Source organism: Sinohyriopsis cumingii, chromosome 7, assembly GCF_028554795.1.
Source record: "Sinohyriopsis cumingii isolate HCF-2022 chromosome 7, ASM2855479v2, whole genome shotgun sequence".
NCBI lineage: Eukaryota > Metazoa > Mollusca > Bivalvia > Unionida > Unionidae > Sinohyriopsis > Sinohyriopsis cumingii.
Window position 1 is genome coordinate 112469730 of NC_142967.1, and position 22712 is coordinate 112492441.

A 22712-nucleotide genomic window follows, 5' to 3' on the forward strand; every position below is an offset into this window, starting at 1 on the left:
CAAGAGACAGGCGAAGAAATCTAAGATGTAGTCAATGACTTGATTTTTTATAGGTAGGCTATTACAGTTGACCTTTTACTATTGGAATGCATTTCGTTATGTAAACATTAATTTCTTGCAGATTACAAAAAAACTAGAGCCAATTTTGCAATTTGACTGTCATATTCGTGTTCAGCACATAAAAATTGATAAGAATTGACTAATTTTATTTCAGTAACATGACTTTTGTAAAAATTTGTTGTCCAGTGATATCTACGAGCGTTATTCTTTATCTGAGTGTGTTTATGCGCATGTTCTTTATTGTTCTCGTATATTAGATATCAGATAAATTGTTTTGTTTTAGAACTTGCGCCTGAGAGAGAGAGAGAGAGAGAGAGAGAGAGACAGACAGACAGAGAGAGAGAGAGAGAAAGAGGGTGGTGTGGTGGTGGTGGTTTGGTGGATAATGCTGTTTATAGAATTGTACAGGTTAAATAGGAAACTACCATTTTCTACAGAAAAAAACGTTTGTTGTAACAAATGTTAGAACTTTTAAATTCGTCTCCTAGTGTCTAAAACATGTGAGTTTGAGCATGGAAGCAAACCGATGAAATCCGTAATAGGTGGACTCGAATTCGATTCTCAGGAAGATATAAATTAAACATTTTTTAACCTGTTCCGATCTCTAAAAGAGGGTTGTTTTTACAGACAGGAAAGTTTTCGTATTCACGTACATGATACAGGTTGCACGAGGCGGCTATTAGTGTGTGTGTGTGTTTGTGTGATTTGGATTTTAAACGTAGCTTTAACTCTTTTTCAGTCATATCGCTACGATGTCTTCAGTGTGGCAGTTTATAGTGATGTCTAGCATTGGGGCATCATGCCGCAGACATGTAGCATGATGTCCCACCCAGTCACATTATCCTAACACCAGGCCGACCAGTCCTAACACTAACCTGTTAATACTGAGCGCCAAGCGAGGCAGCTGTTAGTACCATTTTGTAAGTCTTTGGTATGACTCGACTGGGTTTCGAACTCACGACCTCTCGCATCCAAGGCGGACGCTCTAAGCACTAGGCCACTGGAGCGGTTGCTGTTATTAGTACTAACATTAGTACTCTCACCTTCCGTGGTCGGAAAAGTACTGATTTGATCCTGCATCCATCAACGGAGCAGCCAGGTGTGATTTACAAACGGGTGCTCTTGCCTATAATTGATATCAGGTCCGTAATAGTGGTTAGATACAACTACAGACTATAATCTCCTCCATACATTTCAGTTTAGAACAGATACATTTCAGGTGTCATCTAAACCATCAGAGCTTAATATCCTATGGGATAGACCGTTAGTTGTAACGGATTGAATGAGCGTGATACAAAGACAAATCTTTCACAGCATACAGTAGCTTATTTTCGTACAAATAGACTAAAGCTGATGTTAAGTTAATTATTTTTTTAGTTATTGTAGTGCTTATTCGTGGATTAATTGTGTGTCTGTTTATTTTATTGTAATAATGTTTAGGTGTCACATAACAAATCAATTCATATTTAGATTGTTTACTGTGGTCATAATATTTTTTAATGTATGTACTGATTCAATCGTGAAAAGTAGTCTTAATGTTTGCGAACAAATTCATACATTTTTGGGTTATTCTATTTCTACCATTTATTGCAATTTAGTTGAGTGGAAAATAAAGATCAAAGCATTACCACTATAGGTATTATTATTAGTAAATTAAAATGAAAAATCATTTGTGACGGATATTTTTCCACCTACTGGATTATCACTGGGTGCATTGAAAATCAGGCGTGACCGGAGATGACATTGTCAATATTACACATGGTTTGGTTAATTATCGTTTCGAAATATTCTTGAGTGACATGAGTTGATACTATATTTAAACTCGTTAAGTAGACAGTGTAGATTAGTCATTCAATCAAGACCTAATATCGCGTTTCCTTCACCTGCGTCATACACTTGCAGTTGGCTAATCAAACGAGTGTACTCTTTTTTGGTTTTCAGAAGACATTGAAAGTGTGCTTATGTACATTGGAAGTTGTTTGAAATAATTCATGTTGGAATTCGTTCCCAAGTCGATGAGTACAAAAGTTTCCATGCACAAAGGAATTCGATGGATACAAATGTTAGCCGAAGCAATATGAATACGTCTATGACCCTGTGGCATTGTAACAAAGCACATGGTATTTCATGAGGTATTATTAGCACGTAGATGTTAAATATGCGTACATTTTATGTAAATGTTCTCATGGAAGTCGTCTTTTCATCCAACATATAGATACTTTTTTCAACGTTATTACCTTTTACAGACTTAAACTTAGCAATAGTAGACACACCTGGTTTCTCCTTAAGGTGAACATTAATTTGCAATCAATGAGAGGATTATCAACAGAGAGCAATTAATTTAACAATGTCTACTCTTAAATATTGACACACACACATACATGATAATTTGTTATTCTGCTGTGACACTAGCATCATTGCAAACAATAGCTGTGAAGGTTTTTTGTTTTTGTTTTGGAAGCACTCGTTATTGCTGACATCCAATGCAAAATAACGTAACAGGCTTTTCTACCAAAACAGTTCTAGTACTAAATAAATCTTAATTAATATTGGCCATTTCGGCAATCATTTTTCAAGCAAGAATATTCGTGACATATCGATTTCTCTTAAGAAAATGTCTGTGTTTTTTTCGTTGACTTACATTTTTGTTTTGCAAAGCCTTCATACCAGACAGTTTAAAGGTTGTAACGTTTGTAAACTTTTCATTGCGATGCACATTTTCAAGTTGGGAGGTTCCCAGTGTGAACGCCTTTATATTGCTTTGGCGTCTGACACAAGTGAATGTCATGATGGGTTTTACACCTGGTCAAGAAAACACTTTTTTCTTTAATAAACAAAATGGATTCGATTACTATTCCGAGAATAAACTTGGATTCATGTCTTTTGACAGATCAATTACGTACGAATGCCGTAAAAAAAAAAAAAAAAAAAAAAAAAAAAAAATATTGAAATAATTTTATTGCGCTTAAATTAGATTAGCTTGTTTTAGTTTGTGTTTAAAGTTGTATGAATATCATTTGATAATGACCCAGTATTTGCAGTATGTACTATATAAACATATATAGGCTAATGAGAATAAACAATTGACTTGAATTGGTGTATTATTAATAATTCTTCTAAAACATACTCATGCTATGACAGTACATTTAAATGAAAGCAATGATATAAAATATATACCTTACCACGGAACCTACGGTAGGTTTAACTTAGTGAACTCGAGAACATACTGCATACATGTACACAAAATAATTGACATTATGTCACTGGAAGAAAGAAAGCAGAAACTGTCATTTTGTTAGACGGTAGCAGTGCAAGCTGTCATGCTGTTTAAATTGACACGGACTAGTATAGACCTCATTATGATCCCTATTGACAATGGGTTGCTAAGGAAATTTAGGATAACTAAGCTAAAAGGACATGTGTGACGTTTTTCGAACATGATTATTTTCAAGAATCCCCCATAATCTTTTTCTTTCTCCTTTGGTAGGAAAACCGTCAAGATAACATTATGTAATCCAAAATTCCAAAAATTATCTTGAGTGAATGCGGAGTTACCTGGTGGTCAAGTGATCTATGGCGCTAGTGCGTCAGACTCGGGCTCGGGAAAGCTTGCAAGTAGCTTCGCGTAGGTCGGTGGTTCCATTCGAGGGATTTCCGAATCCTCTCTCCACCAGTTATGCTGGCGACCATGTATAGCGTATCAGATGTTGAAACCGGCGTTAAGTCCACAACAACAGCAACTAGACTAAATGCAAGACTTTAAGTAACAAAATAAATGTTTTCTTAACTTTACTATTTTTATATAAAATACCCTACAAGAAAATGTCAAAACGGAAAGTGATCTCTTAAAATGAAAACCCCATATTTCCTTACGAAGGAACGGCGTTCCTTCGTATTATCTTTTGGATATACACATTTTGTCTAATATTCTGACATGATCACCTGATTGATAATCCTTGATGCAAACCTACAGTGGAAGCAGACTGTACATGGCATACTATTTTCATTTGCCCTCAAGACACAATTGAAACGCAAAATCTAATATTTAGCCTTAACGAATGTTGGTCCCCATTCCTACAAACACGTATATATTGTTGTCTCGCCTGAATCTGAATTTAAGTTTTCTGAAAAGCTTTATTTGTTGTTCAAAGGTACATTGATGATACGAGGCGGTTTAAGTAACGTTTCCTCTTTAGATTCCAAATATAAAATGATTTTTTTCCCCAGAAAGTGCAATGACCAGTAGGTAGGTGATGTCTGTCATTACATACTAAATGCTATTATTTAATAGTTTACTTGCATATATATATATATATATATATATATATATATATATATATATATATATATATATATATATATATTCTTTTCTGAACGTTTATCCATTAGATATCAGCATATCGTATATGGTATTTTTCTTCTTTTTATTGTTCCTGCCGTTTGTTTAATTAATCTGTACCAGTATGAATGTATGGGGAATGGGTTAACTTATGCTGAGAGAAATTTTTTCATGACCTTTTTAAAAAAATTAGCAAATACAATGTTTAAATAAAACAAATTTAATCATCAGTGATGTTATGAATCTGATAGAATAACATTCATTTATTTTTTAAAGGAATTACCTTCTAAGAGTCCTGCTGTAGTAGAAAGTTGAAAATGCTTAAAGAGGATTTCAGGTATGTTATTCACTTATATTTCCTCCTTTATTCCATTCTGAAGATACCTTACGCTTGGACTCTACAACGTGTTGAACAAGGATGTACGGACAGATTTACAAAATCATGTATCCTAGTGAATTTAAATTTCATGTATAGACTTATATACTTTTTAGAAGGTAGATACTGATGTGGAACTTACTACGACTTTATAATATTAATTGTTATGTATAAACATATCCATGTCGAAACGGATGTGTAAGGTCTCCATATGTGCCTTCGTGTTTTAATTGGAGTTAGATACCCATTTCTTTGTGAGAAACTCTGGATTTTTAATTATTGACCTAATCGTGTTCTCCAAGTCGAGAAAATGTACCCAGTCGGGCACCTAGAATATAGTTACTATTGATTTGAATGGTGACGTTGAACCTTTGATGGATTACATAAATAATGCCGCCAATTGGGCTGACGTCTAATGATTCCAGTATCTACAAGTAACTCCTCTCCCTCCCCTGTGCACTTTTTATAATACGACATCATACTGTCGATGACGGAATTAAATCACAATTGAATTGATGTTGGCCAAGTCTTTAAATGGCTTCTAACGTAACCCTTCTTAAACACAGCAAAGGCCGTCCTGTATAATTACTAGAAATGATGACACTCTGGTGGTCTAGTTGTTAGAGCGTCTGCCCCGGAAGCGGGAGGTCATGGGTTCGAACCCCGGCCAAGTCATACCAAAGACTTCTAAAAATGGTACAAACAGCTACCTCGCCAGGCTCTCAGCATTAAGAGGTTAGTGTTTGGACTGATCGGCCTGGTGCCAGGATAATATGACTAGGTGTGACATCATGCTACATCACTATAATCTGCCACACTACAAACATCGTGCATGCCAGTAGCTTCTCGTGGGTCGGTGGTTCTTTCTGGGGTTTTCCCGGGTTCTTCCTCCACCATTAATACTGGCCGCCATATATAGCCTATCGTGTGCTGAAAAATGACGTTAAACCCCACAACAACAACAAACATCGTAACGATATGACTGGAAAATTGATAAAGCTACGTCAAAAATCTAAATCACACTCATGCCATATAAAGGTGAATGAGGCCAGATAAAAGCTTGTAAGGGACTTGATACCAGGCAGACTCCAGAGTCAAGGCACGAAGACGAAGACTCATACCATTGTGTTCATTACATCCTACGCAATACGGTTCAGAAATGTTTTGTCTGACAAGTCAATCCTACGTCCTAGGAATTTGGGGATGTCAAGAGACTTAGATGATATTTGACACCAATTTATCTGCAAACCAAATCCCCATCAATGTAAGGTTTATATCAAATTGCGCTGTTACGAATGAGACTCGTGCACCAGGGTTGGGACTGTACCCTGATCTGCTAAGGCTTGAACTGATAAAGAGGTTTGAATTTTTATGCTTCGGTTCATACTGTTTTAAGTTTAAAGATCACTGACACGCAGCCTTCCGTGGACTCTTATTTCACTGAGCTAATATCTTTCACATTTTTTAAATCAAGTTTCAATGTGGTACAAAAATACAGGGTTTATTCAAATAAATGATGTCCTACCATGTACCACGATAATTCATAAACCTTTTCGATAATCATTTATTTAGACAACCATTTACAGTTTTAGTTTTGCTAAAATAAATATGAAAAACATTCAAAAATAATTTTTAACATCATTTTGCTTAGTAATGTTCGGTATAAATTCTGTATATATTTTTATACATGAATTCGAACTGACTAATTAAGCAGAAATTAATGATTTTGGTTGATTTATATATATATATATATATATATATATATATATATATATATATATATATATATATATATATATATATATATATATCAATCCCTCTTGAACTCCTTTCTTACTACGTGTCTGTCGTACACATGTCACAGGAAGCAGACATAAAGATTCACACACGTTGAATCATTATAAATCATAAATCTTCTGATTTAGTTTTTTTTTACAAAGAAACGCTGTTCAGATCATATAATTTCTGTTTGACTGATGATGAGTTAAAATGATTATCAACATCTGCAGGACACCTAACCGTCAAACAAGCTGGATTTGCTCTTTGGCAATCGTATCTTTGATCCCTGTTGGACGGATGCATATGTGTGGGTGGTGTTCTGTTTTTCGCTTTCTTTTATCTCATCGACCACATTTCAACCTTATTTAAGATGTCAGAAATTGTTACGAAATCAAAAGGACATACCTGTTTTGAAGCGTTTCAACCATCTTCAAACGTTTTCGATTCAAATTAAGTACGACAAATGTTGGAAGTATAAACGATAGAGATATAATTACACAGATCAATGCCATTCTTTACGTACTTTCAATAAATTTAAAATTAACGTTTTGCTATAATGCATATAACATTTGTACACATTGTTCAATTTACCCTCCAGTGATGTAACCAAATATGGAATTAAAGGATTTAATAACTCTAAAGACAGCTACTTAAACTGATTAACCATTGCGGGAAGTTTAATATTGGAAAATCTCCATTTAACCATGATCACGCGACATTTCTATGCACCGAAGGTAACAAAATTCCAGTAATCAGTATTAAATCGAAAGTCTATTGTCTATTCTTTCTATTTGCAAAGAAGAATAAAAAGAAATATTTACTTTTAATGTGCTCTTTTTGTTAATTGCTGTTATATATATATCGTGCCAAGTTTTCAAGCTGTTTCATTTCATTTGTTAAGTCACTAAGAGTTTACTCTCTCTCTCTCTTTCACAATCGTGTTAATGCTGAAATGTATCTACATTATTCGCTAATTGCAACACCGCTCCGGTGGCCTAGTGTTTAGAGCGTCCGCCTCGGATGCTGGAGGTCGTGGGTTTTCTGCCAGGCCGAGTCATACAAAGACTTATACAAATGGTACTAACAGCTGCCTCGCTTGGTGTTCAGCATTAAGAGGTTAGTGTTAGGACTGGTAGGCCTGGTGTCAAGATAATGTGACTGAGTGGAACATTATGCTACATGTATGCAGCATGATGCCCTAGTGCTAGACATCACTATAAACTGCCACGCTGCAGACATCGTAGCAATATGACTGACAATTTGTTAAAGCTACGTTAAAAATCCAAAACACACACACACACTAATTATTCGAACTCTTAATTTTTTCGACTTCTTAAAACTTTAAAGCTTTATGATGTTCACGTGTTTTCTCATTTTATCCTACCGTTTCATCCATAAAATCATTTCATTCACTTTCGAAATTATTGTGATATGTTTTTGTGAACATACCCAACTGATCCCTTTGTTGAACGTAATGCTCACAGAAAACCTTGGCCATTTTAGCTGCAGCTAATATCCTTTTCTGTTTCCTTAGTATACTTAGTTATTAAAACCATCGACTATATTATTTTTTGTTTTCTTTCAGGAGACCAAGAAGAAATTTGATAGTTTGGTCATGTTTGGACGCTGTCTTACTTCTCGCAGCAATTCAAGTTTCATCCGGTAAACATTAAATATTCTATAACCTAGTGGTTATAAACAGTTGTCTCTTTGTCATTTTTGTTTGCAAAAATAATTTAAATATTATTCACTTTTGTGTATATATTCTAATTTGTAGCACGTACTTACGTGCGAAGCTAATGTTTGCTCACAGGTTGAGGAGTATTTGCCTATTATGTCGTGAGTGCGTGTATGTGCTGTGGCACTCTTCTTATATTATGTGACCTATATTTCATATTTACTTATTTCTTGCAGAATTTGTAAAGCACGCATTGATTAAATTTATGTCCATGATGTCACCTTAATTTTATTACAAAGACCTGAAAACCAAAATATCTAGAATCAAATATAATCAAATATCTATTCTTCGCCAAGCATGGAATTGAATTATAAAGCCAAAGGAAACAGAACATGCCAATATTAACTGGCTGTCCTTGTGAAGCGGGCCGTTCCTTTATATCACTTGGTGCCTCATTATACTATTAAGCTGTCTTTGTTTCAGAATAGTTTTACATGGGAAGTCACTTTCATCGTAATATTTAAAAAATTCTATACTCATTTTATAATATGGAAAAAAGCAATCAAACTTGCTACGAGGCATTGCTCTTAAGATAAGTAACAGAATACAAAGCCAACATGTAAAGAAGGAACTTACGGTATTGCGAATTAAATTTTCCACTTAAAGACATAATAGTTTTAAATATATTAACATACAATAAGAAGTCGACTTTTACACATTGCAAAGTAAGCGGTTGCACATTAGCATATGTCAAATCGCGTATTATGCAAGAATGACCTAGCACGAGACTTTAGCTTCGAATTCAGGTATTGGTATAAAATACTGTATGGTCCGAACGTTTGGAATTGAACACTGTATAGGCATTGCATCAAGATGAGCACTTTATATAGTTTATGACTCTAATATCCAAATTTATAAGAATGACAAGAAAGTTTGGATTCCAAAATTTTGATATCAAACATTGATACAGAATATAATTCAAGAGAGAATATTTCGTTGGTTATATATATCTTTTTTCATCAGCACTAGATAAAACGGTCATATTAGTATTTATTCCAAGGGGGGTTAAGGGCCCAACATCTAAGATCATTAGCGTATGCTTTATTGTTATACACGAGTTCTTCCTTTCATATCCTTTCGTTATTCGTAATCCTAAAACTTTACGTAATGAGCTAAGTCGAGGAACGCAGGTCATTGCTACTAATAACATTTTTGCTATATATGATTACATTAAGTTTCCATTTCTTTCTTTGGACGCTATGGCCTGCTCAGCAACAATCCAACTCTACATATAAGCATTACACTACATCGAGCAAAATAAAATAGTTCATTTAGCTCATGAGTCCGCAACGATTAAAACTGAATCAAATCAAATACATCGTATCAAGGGGGCCCCGAGTGGCCGAGTGATTTAAAACGCTTTCCTTTACAGATCACTGCCATCTCACCTCTGTCTGCATGGGTTCGAGTCTCGGATTCGGCTAATGTGGGTAAGTGTGGAAGCTTGCCAGTAGCTTCTCGTGGGTCGGTGGTTCTTTCCGGGGTTTTCCCGGGTTCTTCATCCACCATTACTTTTGGCCGCCATTTTTAGACTATTGTGTGCTGAAAAATGGCATTAAACCCAACAACAACTACAACTACATCGTATCACCCAGAGGCTATGCCATGCTTTTTATGTGTTACGTGCCTTAAAAGAAGGCAAGCTGTGTCAGTGTGTCGAATGTTTTTAAATTTCTACATTAATATTTCCTCACAACTATTGTAATATTTATTCATTCAAATGCATTTTCGTTTGAATTACAGGTACAGTAACACTAACCAAAAGTCCAACTTTACCCGAGAAGAAGTACATGGCTACAATTTCGTGTTCTTGGACATTGCCTGGACCAATTTCTATATCCCTGAATGAAAGCAGCTTGACAGTTTGTAACAATGCTAGTTGTTTACCTCAACAAAACCAAGACGGTAGCTATGTATACAGTGTCACCAATCGTGAAGCTAAAGTAACCATTGCATCCCTTGATAGAGACAGAGATCAAGGAAAATGGAAATGTTCGTCACTGGAAGCAGATAGCATTGACATATTGATTTATAGTAAGTACACACATTCTGTAATGACAATTTCAAACTTTAATAATGTTTGAAAGCGCAAATATGATTGGTAATCAATTATCAATGATGTACTGGTTCCTCCAGAAACGGTTTTACACTATCTATAATCGACATTCATTATTAATAATATGTAATGTGACTGGCATGAACTATTGAAGCAAAATGATGAAACAAAATTCTACCAATATACCAGTTCCCATTCAACTATGGGGCATCAGTATTGCAATAATTAAAAAACTGAATCCAAAGCCTGCATATGCCATATTTAACCTCTATCATCTTACTGATAAATGTTATTTTTTGTCAGTGCTACAAACACACCGATAAGTAATTGACAAGAGCCTCATGTGTGTCCACTTGTAGTGTAAAATTTGAGTCACCTACTCTTTTTCATACTAGGTTAAAATACAACTAAATAGGCCTACGCTGTACTTTTGATTGCACTTGGCGTGATCAGTTTACATCTATATTCACACCCGAGCTGATTGTACTTCACTTTAATCGAATCTTCATTGTCTGAGTTCTCACACTTGAAACTTATAGAAAATGGAGGACGTTTAATGTTGTGAAATGCACATCTAAATTTTCTAGGAATGGAAAGTTGTAAATCTCGAACATGAACCGATGCAATCAAAACAGAATTAATGTCATATGCTTTCATCACTTAAACATCAAAAACTCATTATTCCAGACAGTTAAAGCGAGGATTTATGCTTAATGACCTTTTAGTTTAGTTTTTATGACTTTTGAGTAATTAGTTCATTTTTATCAGGCTTCACCAACATCAATACATTGTACATATTATTTCATGAAGTTCTTAGTTAATCAAGTGAAACTGAAACATCAGACTTGACTTGTCTCTTCTGGGTAAGGTTAGTCAAATAAAACAATGTACAATTAGGTTAAAAGTTATTGTTAATAAAATGTTTACTAAATTTAACCGTTAATTGCTAAAATCACCAGCACAATCTTCACTGATTTAAGAAAGGGCTATATATTTGGTTAACCATTATTTGCTTATTAACATGCTAACAACCTTTACGTTTTTTCAAACTCAGTTGCTTGGCATGCGTCGTAGCTTACTAAGAGACCCTATATTTTGTACAGGTAACTACAACGCATATTCAAGACATATTTTAAGTGTTATTCCTTAGGGCTCTATATTATATCGTCTTCCTTATCTTCTTTGTATCAGTGATGTAGCATTGTATCCAGTGTACTGTAATCTTTTCGGCAAAGATTCTAAAGACATCTGGTAAAGCCATTGACTCTTTTAAAAAATAAACTTCAATAATAAAGGTCTGAACACGGATCATTTAGTGTTCAAATATCAAAAGGCTGCTCCACCCCTACCCCCCACCCCCGCCTTCTTCTCCCCCTGATTTAGCCGGCGATGCAGCAGACTAATCGAATTACATTATGATGGGCTTTGCGGAAATGCCTTCATGGTAAAACTCCCTCAGTCCAGCACCACATCTATGTCTGTCTGTCTGTCTGTCTATCTCTCTCTCTCTCGATCGACCATGGTAGAAGGATACCAGCGAAAATCCGTGAAAACACGTTTCAACATGCTGCTCTTTCACTGTACATGTACTTAACCATGCTGTGTTTGTGGTTCTCTGCTTTCTTCATTTAAACCATCTTTAAGTGTGTCTTATATTTTTAAAATCAATATGAATGAAAGTAGAAATTCAAAAAATAAAAGAAGCGACTTATCATTTGCAAAGTAGATTATGATTATTCGCAAGAGGTAAAGAACTACATGTAACAGTGGACACACTGGAAAGGGTTGTGCAGAGTTCATTGATTATATGCATTCGATCAAAGCACTGCTGCTTGCAGTAGATCTTGCGTTTGAACGCAATTATATGTATTTGTATGTGATATAAATAAAATACATGTTTAGTATGTACACTGTATATTTGATATACCATTCGTTGTATAAATTTTTAACTGAAAGGAAATCTGGAAAGCCCAGTTTCTTGTAGTGACAAATTTGTCCGTCACGTATCTGCAAAGATACTACGTACAAAATAGTTATAATCAGTGTGCATTAACTTTATTTGTCTCAATGTTCAAAAAGAAATATAGATCCTATTACACAAAGACACTGTTTCATCACTCCATACAACATTTTAAGAAATGTTAGGCTTTATTAGACTGAGAGTCCAAACACTGTAATTGTGTTAAACTACATTACATAACAGTTATTGCCAATCAAACGGTTTGCATGTTCTCCTTGAACATAACCATTTCTTATCCGTGATAATTATTTTAGAAGTGTCGACTGAAAACATTGTCTCTTTTATTTAAAGCTTTTCCAAGCAACCTGTCTCTCACTTACGGAGGGAACACAGATTTTGACCTTGCCAGATCCAGTGTTACCCTGCAATGTCAAACGGATACATGCACATATCCTGCTCCAAGTGTGAAATGGTATTACTCTGTAAGTACATTGCCCAATAATGTATATGAGGGCACTGGGACCTAAATAGCTTCATGAATAAGTATGGGTACAAAAAGTTGCTACACGAAATACTGAAGAGTCCAAATGACAAATGTTTGTATCTTTTCTAATGTTTTTATAATATTTCTCATCTTAAAGGTTTGTCATGCATAACACCAATTATTCTTTGTATTGCTATTGACAAACACCTCATTAAAAATATAGTATTCATATGTCCAAAGGTCAAATACAGAAACTCAAAACACATTGTTGACAAAATTTTCATCACTCGACTTTTTGAGCAGCAATTTATTGAACAAGTCCAAATGTATTACATTTATATATCCATAGCTGTGCAAAAAATGTTTGGGTTTTTATATTTGAAAATTTGTGTTCATATGCAGAGACCGAAGTTCCTCGTTTTCCTGCAAATTTAACGGTGGGATCAAGACTGTGATAATGCGAAGCAGGAGGCATTTTACCTTTTAAGAAAATACAGATTTTCAAACAACATTATTCATTTAGACGTTCACAATAGAAACTCGTTTAAACTACGGTATCATATGAAAACGTCAATAAATGAAACGTCGATGAGATAAGCATATAAATCAACAAATTACCCACCCACCCCCAGCAATTTTTGACCAGCATTAAAGCGAATATACTATAAAATGGTAAATGTAAGTGAATCTAAAGTAACAAAGAATGACTGGTTTGAATATGTTCGTCCCCTTTTAGTTTTACAGATTCTTGCAGATATGAAAATATGGATGACAAAGATGGTACTGCAAGAAACGAAAATGACAATCTCGAACTGAATTAACCAATTACAGATGAAGATATAATAGATAGAGTTCGTTGTTTGAAAAATATAAATCCGGATCCCGACAAGATTCCGGTCGTTTGCATTATTTAATTTCGAAAGGACTCTTTAATAGCATATATGAAACGGGGGTAATTTCCAAAGCAGTTGTAAAATGTATGATATATTTGATATTTGAGAATTGGAGTATGAATGACCCAAGCAACTACAGGACAATATCTATAATAAATACACTCTGCAACCTTATTCACATCTATTTGGAACATATATATATATATATATATATATATATATATATATATATATATATATATATATATATATATATATATATAGACTGGCAGAAAGCAATAATCTAACAGACGAGTATCTGGTAGGCTTTCGACAGCACTACAGGACATGTGATAATATATTCAGTTTGCATGCAATTATTCAGAAGTATATATAAAAATGTGTTGATAGGTTTTGCTGTTATTTATTGTTTTTCTCCTGGACAGAAAGGTATTGATGGATATGTTTTACAGTTTTGAAAAATATGTATTCTTTTGAAAATCTGTTTACGAACACCACAAAGGACCTACCAGATATTTGAACTGCAATATGGGAACAATACAAGGATTTTTCTAACCCCGATTCCATTATTTTGGTCTTTCTCTTGGTTTACTTCAAAATTACGAAGTCAGTGTGATGAGGGTATTTTCATCACATGGATTAAACCAGAGATATTTGCTTAGTTGTATACAGATGATGTGACCAATTGTTCTGAAACTGTTCGGTTATTGGAACGGCAAAATTAATGCCACATATGAATTCTGTATTGAAACTGGAATGAAAAATAATGTAGTCAAATAATTGTCTTTCAAAATGGTAGTCTTCTAAGACATTATAAATGTTGCTATTATAAGGGCAAGCCCATTCAAACGGTACCATTTTTCTCGGACGGGTTGGGTTGCTTTTCACATTGAGGTTGATACAGACTAAGGCGAAAAAGATGTTAAATGTAAGAATGAGTAATATCATATAGAAAACCAAGACACAAACGTAGGACCAGGATAAGGGTCAAAAGTGCTTTTCTAGAATTTTTAAGTTGTAAACAAGATAGGATCTATTACTAAACTTATTATAAAGAACATGAGAAACAACATATGTATCATGGGGGAATTTCAATGCCCTAAACCCAAAAACAATTAATCTTATTTACCTTCATTATTAATTATCAAAATATTTAACTAACACACAGGTAAATATTTACTATGCATCATTTGTTTACAAAATATATGTTACTGGTCAGATACACACTGAAATTGATTTTAGACAAGGTCAAGTCCAAAATAAATTACACATAACATATAATCATGGAGAAGAAACTAACAAATACAATTAAATGTGCATAACAATAAAAGCAATTCATCAAAGATTTTGTAAATGATATCTTAATGTGCCAAATACTGCGAATAATTATGTTAGTCTTGGTGAATGTAGATGATACCCTTTGAACACAAACAATAAGTTACAAGTTTCGAAATGTTTGAAGGTTTACTTGGTGACAGTTGAATGAAGGGACAATTAATAAAATTAGTTCTGAAATCAATGAAAACCATTCCTAGTCTCCTTCCAATATAAGAACTTTAGACTTCTCAATTAAGAAAGTATATATACAAAACACTGTTGAGACCTATACAATGAATCAGATATATAAATCTAATAATCAGAACCAATGTTTATAAATATATCAAATTTAAGTTATATTACTTAATTACTGTACATACTATAATTTAAGTGTCGGTCGTTGCGCATTCCGGTTTCTATAAATACATATTGCATAATCTTTGCTCAGACGTATTATACTGAAATAGTCGTGCAATGCTAAAATTGTATTTTTGGATTCAAGTAGATTGTCTATGACAAGAAGGATGATGTGACGTTGCGTCATATTGTCTGACTAGTTGACGGTTACATAATGTTATATCATGCCATGCAATGTATCCATAGAACTGTTTCTCGTTATTAAGAGATAATACAGTATCCAACATTTTAATGTATTTCTTCATTCCAAGGTAAATATATTCCTATTCAAAAACTCAGTCAGGTTGAACATATTGCATTTTATATTTTATATTCTAGCATTTGCAGGGTAAGGAAACTGGATTGTACAACGCAGCAAGTGCAACAATGAAAGGAGTGGGAGGAAATTGTTCATACCCTGAAAATATCTTTGCAAGCAGTCTCATTCTCCCCATTTACACCACGTGGCGTGACAATAGCAACAAGACTGTCAATTTCTTTTGTGGGATAGAATATTTGGATTCTTCGAGAAACATAAATTCTTCGACATCGAAGGGAATAACATTTGCAGGTTATGTATTTTCTTTCGCATAATGCGGTCGCAGCATGAGCTCACGAATCTAACGTCAAGAGACCAACGTATTCTTTCCGCTGCAAAAGCTTTTGTTGCACTCTTATATATGAAGGTTTGACCATTACAACCTCTATGGTAGTGGTTATACGAATACACCATACGTAATCTGTAAATCTGTACATTTCATTATACTGATTAAGTTCTTTCTCAACTTTCGCACACTTCAAACTCATGTATTATTTGAACCCAAAAACGTAATTATTTATAATAATTTCTTGGGAAACATTTTTCATTATCCAAAGACAACGGTTAAACATGCCCAAACACAGCTGCCAAAGGGGTAATATGTGATTAACAGGATGTCACGGAATTATGTCACTTTAATATTTCAAATACTCTTGCAGTTGTTAATATATATTTCCATTCTCTAAGTTATTTATCAATCCAATGAATGAAATTATCAAACATGTGTCATCACAAGTTTTCTTTATTCGTATTTAGAAGAAAAATGTAGAACAAAAGAAAACACATTTTGTACAAATAAGTCTCTTCACATTATGAAATGAATCGTTTTATTCTTATCTTAGAGATCAGTTCCTTGATATGTTTATCATTAAATACCAAATGAAAGGAAAATAGTAGAGTTTCATGACTTTGTATCAGGGGTGCAAAACCTTTGTCGGCCAAGGGCCAGATTTCATTTTCTAAGACCACTCGACGGCCGCAAACACTAATTTCTTTAATATAATTACTCTTCTCTGGCCTGATTTCTTTGTTGTCTTAATTTGCCCTAAAGGCCAGAGAGAACACATTGTGCAACTCTGCTATATTTGATCATACTACGCATGCTTATTACCATCAGGTATCTATTCTAAATTGTCAAAGTGACTCCCTAAAACGCCTTGGTAATTTGTCCGTATCTATGAAAATCACCATATTTGTTATACAAATAGATGACAGTTAACGACTGTTTACAGCAGACCAGAAATTTTTGCAATGCTACAAATCATAATTTGGCTATTAAATAGAATTAACCTCTAATAACGATCGATAGCCACAGTCAGCTCGGTAAACATTTTCCTAAAAAATTAATCGAACTTTATATTGTCATACATTTGATTTCAAATCGCTTATCATAAATAAAGAAATATTTTATAAATACTAATGTAATATTTTCCTATATTCCATGCCATTCGCTTAGTACGGTTGTTATAGCATGGTCGACAATGTCCCACAGAAATCTTGCAACATGACAGTAGGATTATAATTATTAGAGCACGGGTATGCTTTCCAAAAATGAATAATTTATGAAAACTAAAGGACAATATTTATTGCATTAAACAATTGATTCGTCTCAAGCATGTTCATGTATTTTTACATTTCTCTTTTAAAAGAAAGGTATGTTACAATGTATTCATTACATGTAGTACGTAGGAGTTATATTTGTTTATAATGTTCACACCAAAATAGAAATTATATCATATTATATATGTATAGTGTGATATTGAAATATTTCTGAATCAAATATTCGATTGTCACTTAATTTCGGTTTGCAACTAGTGCTAATTATCATTGATCGTCCAATTTATCCATTGAATTCTAAAACACTATTGAGATGTAAGGTAACATTGCTGCTTCAAAACTGATATACTGCTTTTAACTACAAATTTTGTTTCGTCTAAACTATGTGTACCGTTTGACGTAAAGTATTACAGGAATACAATAAAATATGGATGACAAATAGAGACGGGTCATGTAAGTTCACATACTAATAGATTTAGTGATTCATGTAAAATAACTAGATATATAAAGGTAATGCTTGAAGTCATTTTACTGATTGGAGTTAGATTGTAATCTATTATTGATGGCACCTCATTGATTGCATAAATGTACACGAGTGGGTCTATAGTTGCCATATTTTACGATCGGTACATCATTATTGGAGGGAGAGAACAATGAATGGAGGAAGGAGAGAGAGAGAGAGAGAGAGAGAGAGAGAGAGAGAGAGAGAGAGAGAGAAGGAGCTGAAGACGAAGAAAAAGAAAGAAGCATACATAAGGAAATGCAGGTTTGAATGACATACAGTAGGAAGAATATAATACAGAAACGGGAAAACAGAATTTCAAAAATTGATATCGCTCCTGTGGTGATATAATTTTCTCCCGCTGACATATTTCATTATCTTACTATAAATATCGTACTATATATATATATATATATATATATATATATATATATATATATATATATATCTGTGTGTGTGTGTGTGTGTGTGTGTGTGTGAGCTTAACTCCCTTTGTCTTTAATTACTTACTAGTTCGAGATGGGGCCCCAAGTGGTCTAAAACGCTCTCCGTTACGGATCACTGCCATCTCACCTCTGTCTGCGTGGGTTCGAGTCTCGGATTCAGCCAATGTGGGTATGTGAGAAAGCTTGCCAGTAGCTTCTCGTGGGTCGGTGGTTCTTTCCGAGGTTTTCCCAGGTTCTTCCTCCACCATTAATATTGGCCGCCATGTATAGCCTATCGTGTGCTGAAATCCCTACAACAACAACAACAACAACTAGTTCGAGTTTCAGAGGTTGAGTTAAAATATAGTAGTCAGTCTTTGCGAAACGCATCTAGCCTGAAAGTTACAAGTGGGGAGACAGTGACCTTGAGATGTGTTTCCGGAATCAGTCGACCTGTCCCTACAATAGACTGGTTCATTGGCGAAGATAATAAGGGCTCAGGAATCAGTGACAATATTACTTTCATCCCTAGAAGTATGGATGATGATAAGGTGATATTTTGTCGAGCGTACAAAGTTGACCCTAAAAGAACAGTGGATTCGGGGGGATGTAGGCTGTATGTTCGAGGTATTGTACTAGTGTTTTGTGTCAAGATATAAAATAAACATTTTCTTAACCGTTGTGTTGTTTGTCTTAAGTGAATATATTAAGTTTATGCACTAACAATACCAGTAATATCGAGGATTTGGACTAATTCGTACATATTTTACAACTAGGCAGTAATTCGAGCAAATATAATTGTTTTTACGAAAACGTATCTGGAGATGATTGGGGCTGTTTTGTTTGTTTTTTTTTTTTAAATTTATTTCTCTGCTTCTGATTAATTGAAAAACTGCTCAATAATAAAAACACGAAATACTCAAAACTTCCAACGTTGAACATTTTTTTCTTAAACATGCAGAAGGAAATATTTTCATTAAAGCCAACAAAAGAAAAATGCCTCTTGTTTTAAAATTGTTTTTATAACTTCATTGATGTACGAGTTTATCATCGAATTAGTACATAGATGCATGCACACCTACATGCATACTTATCTACATATGCACATGCATGCATACGCATATAGATATATATGTATACATACATGCTTACATGCGTACATACATGCTGACATATATGGATATATAGGTACATGCATTCAAACGCGTGTAGATATAGTTATGGATACATTCCTACATGCATCTATACACATGCATGCATCACACTTACTCACATGCATACATGCACACACGCACGCGTGAATGCTCGTACACACACACACGCACACGCACACAAACACATACCTAAATACCTACATTAAGGACATCTCAGGGAGCATTAAAACCTTGATATTTTATGAATATTATTATGCTGGATGGGAGACCTATCTATCTTCAGCAATTTATTTGATTACTTATTGAGAAAACGTAGTTCATCATTATATCAACAATTGCTTATACGCTTGGATACATTCGTAATATGAAAAACGTTTCAAAAGATCCTTCAAACGAAATTAAATGCCCTCATTATCTGAAGAGGTAATGTTTTGAAACGAACAAATTGTGATTGATATATTGATATGTTTGATTATCTTTAAACATTTAAAATTTTTGGCATTTATCCGCTTTTAGAAAAAAAACAACAAATATTTGTATAGATAATTCGATCAATTAGAACTATCATGGATGCTAGCTCTTGATTAAAGAAGGAAGGTAGATCTTCATGTTGTGATGAATGTAACTGTTTTATCAAGAAGACTTTTGAAATAACAGTAGGCTTTCGTTTTTATATTTTAGAGTAAGTCTAAGCTACTTCTCTATATTCCTGCAGTTATACTTTTTAATAACGAATACATTGTTCCTATGCCAAAGAGTTTTTTAAAATAGTTAAGGACTTCGAATTCGAATAACAAAGTTCTATACTATGTATATTGTTTTACAGGATGCATATCCACAAAATAAACATTTTAATTAAAATACTGCTTTTACTAATCGAATACGTTTGCGTAGGGTCCAACATAATATTCGGATGAAGACGTTTTATTCATGTCACTATTAGAAAAGGATACCATATTAGACTCTGGAGAACCCAGCAAATTCACCCATCTAGCCATCCATTGTTGATTCTAGAATAAATACTTTTCATCAAATTACCAGGGTCGACATCAACTATCTAGGTCACATACGCAGATTGTTTTTGGCCGACACTTCTGGTATTGTTCATGTTTCAGACTTCTTTGTGATATACTCTGCAAATGTTTTAGAGATTATATTTACCTATTTAGCGTTATTTCTCTTTTGCCATGTTTGATGCTGTTCAGTAACTATATGAATTGTTTATATAACAGACTGAGTGGGGATCTTTTTGAAAACGAAAGTGTTTTATGCATAATTATTAGGCAATAATTATTGGCCTTTTAACGCTTTGACTAGTTTGATGTTCGCGTCATTATTTTCCCACTATGCCAGACAAACTAAATTGGGACCTTTACAGTTCCCCACATAATACATTCTAAACAGATGGATTACTTATGATGATCTATTTTATACAGTACAGGTAACTGAGGTAAAACTATACCTCAACGGGCAACCTGTTCTAGACGAATCTATCTTGCACGTGCAATCGAACAAAATGGTGTCCATCAGCTGTGTTCCTGGAGACAGTCGACCAGACACAGATATAGAATGGTACGTTGGATCAGAAATGAAGAATTCTACTACCTGGCAGTTGTTTTTCACCCCTAGCAACGAGGATCATGATAAATCGATCTACTGTCGGGCTTACAACCTTCATCCTTCTAGAGCAGTCGAGTCGTATAAACCAAAGCTCAGTGTCGAAGGTGAATTTAAATTATACAAAATATTACTGTTTATGTTAGAGCAGAAATTAAATACATATAACTTATGGATCATGAATTGCTATTGAAGGCATGAGAGCAACAACTCAAAAAGTTTACAATGAAATTATGAATGCTTATAAATTTATAGAGCATTAAAACAAAGCTCATCGCTTTAAATAACGTTGAATTTTCAGTGTTTGCTTCATAGATGGTGATCTGAATGTCTTCAATAAACATAACTTATTGTATGTTAGCGTGGACAAGAAAAACCGATTATATAGATATGAGAAAATTTTAATTAAAAATGAATAATAAAATGAAGTCAGAATATCTCTTTTCCTACAGCCTTTTAATATAGTCCATATTTAGACTTGTGTAATATATGATCACTATGCTATGTTTTATTGAGGTTAAACATTATTCTTAATAGCTTTGCGCAATTATTGACTAACTCTTGCCATTAGCATCCAGATGTATATTTCTGCAGATTGTAATTAATCTTAAAGGATTTATTGAATGTATTAATATTGTTTTCAGGCAAATATTTTTAATGTGTTATATTATACGGTCAGAAGTGACGAGAACACACTGCGAAATATTGCCGTTTTGCGATTGGCATTATATCCCATCCAACCGAACACACTAGTTATAGATCCTTATGTTAGGGATGAAAGATATACACAAAATATTGTTTAGATACAAAAACCTGATAGTCGAATTTTCCAGTTTAGTATACGATTAATCACAACAAGCATCCATCATCCAAATTGTCTAGAATTTCTCAATAATTTGTGTGTATCATCAATGTTATTGATTTACATGTCGCATAAAACGCGACAAGAATATCTCGAAACTAAGTAGCTGATATAAGACTTTATTAAAATTTTGTGATAGTAACACGTATTGCTAGATATGGATCATTTATTGCATCTATTGAAATTTTGTGATAGTAACACGTATTGCTAGATATGGATCATTTATTGCATCCATCAATTTCTACGAAGATTTCTATGCTAAATGTACCTAAAAGTTCACATCAAAATTTACAAATAAGACACAAGTTGTCTCTAAACCTTCATGTTACAATGAAACAGAAGCATTATATAACATTAAAATCTCTTGTATTTGTTACAAATGCTTAAAGTAATTAAAACTAGTATGAATTAATACAACCAATGCAGTATACGTATACGTTCATTGAAAAACAATTATGACCCACAAACATTTGAAGAGTTACTTTATATATACATACTGGCTGTAAAAACGTGTATGTGGTACCATGAAATCTACTGATACAACTTACATTACTTGTTATATTTACTGAAATTTACTAGATGATCAGATTAACCATTTGAATCATACGGAGAAACAAATAATTCGTTTTTTTTTTTCATTTTAAATTGATCAGAAATATGTTATAGAATGCTACAGGTGCTCCAGAGTTTTGTCGTTGATTTCGATGAGTTGAAAAGTTCGCTAATGCTTAAAACATTGAACGATACTTGTCCGTTATGTGATCAGGTAAAGTATTGTAGTGTACATAGATTTTACTTTATTCTATTTCCACATACACAAATAACCGTCTTAACAGACACCTGAATTAAACAGACATGACAGTTTTGCCTTCCATTTG

At 33.8% G+C, this 22712-nt stretch overlaps 1 protein-coding gene across 5 annotated transcripts in view; it reads left to right on the forward strand.

Moving 5' to 3' along the window:
* Nucleotides 1-1927: 1927 nt before the first annotated feature.
* LOC149795943 (uncharacterized) overlaps nucleotides 1928-22712 on the forward strand; it is an 82950-nt gene continuing 62165 nt past the window's right edge. For 4 of the 5 annotated variants that reach the window (XM_089965865.1, XM_089965867.1, XM_089965863.1 and 1 more), the window contains exons 1-7: nucleotides 1928-2192; nucleotides 4676-4736; nucleotides 8140-8216; nucleotides 10036-10326; nucleotides 12660-12790; nucleotides 15738-15969; nucleotides 20792-21079. In XM_089965865.1, the coding sequence (XP_089821991.1) occupies nucleotides 4717-4736; nucleotides 8140-8216; nucleotides 10036-10326; nucleotides 12660-12790; nucleotides 15738-15969; nucleotides 20792-21079 (1039 nt within the window). In that variant the 5' untranslated portion in view covers nucleotides 1928-2192; nucleotides 4676-4716. Of the gene's footprint in view, nucleotides 2193-4675; nucleotides 4737-8139; nucleotides 8217-10035; nucleotides 10327-12659; nucleotides 12791-15737; nucleotides 15970-20791; nucleotides 21080-22712 lie in introns of those variants that run through there. The other variant, XM_089965868.1, reaches the window with a different exon arrangement.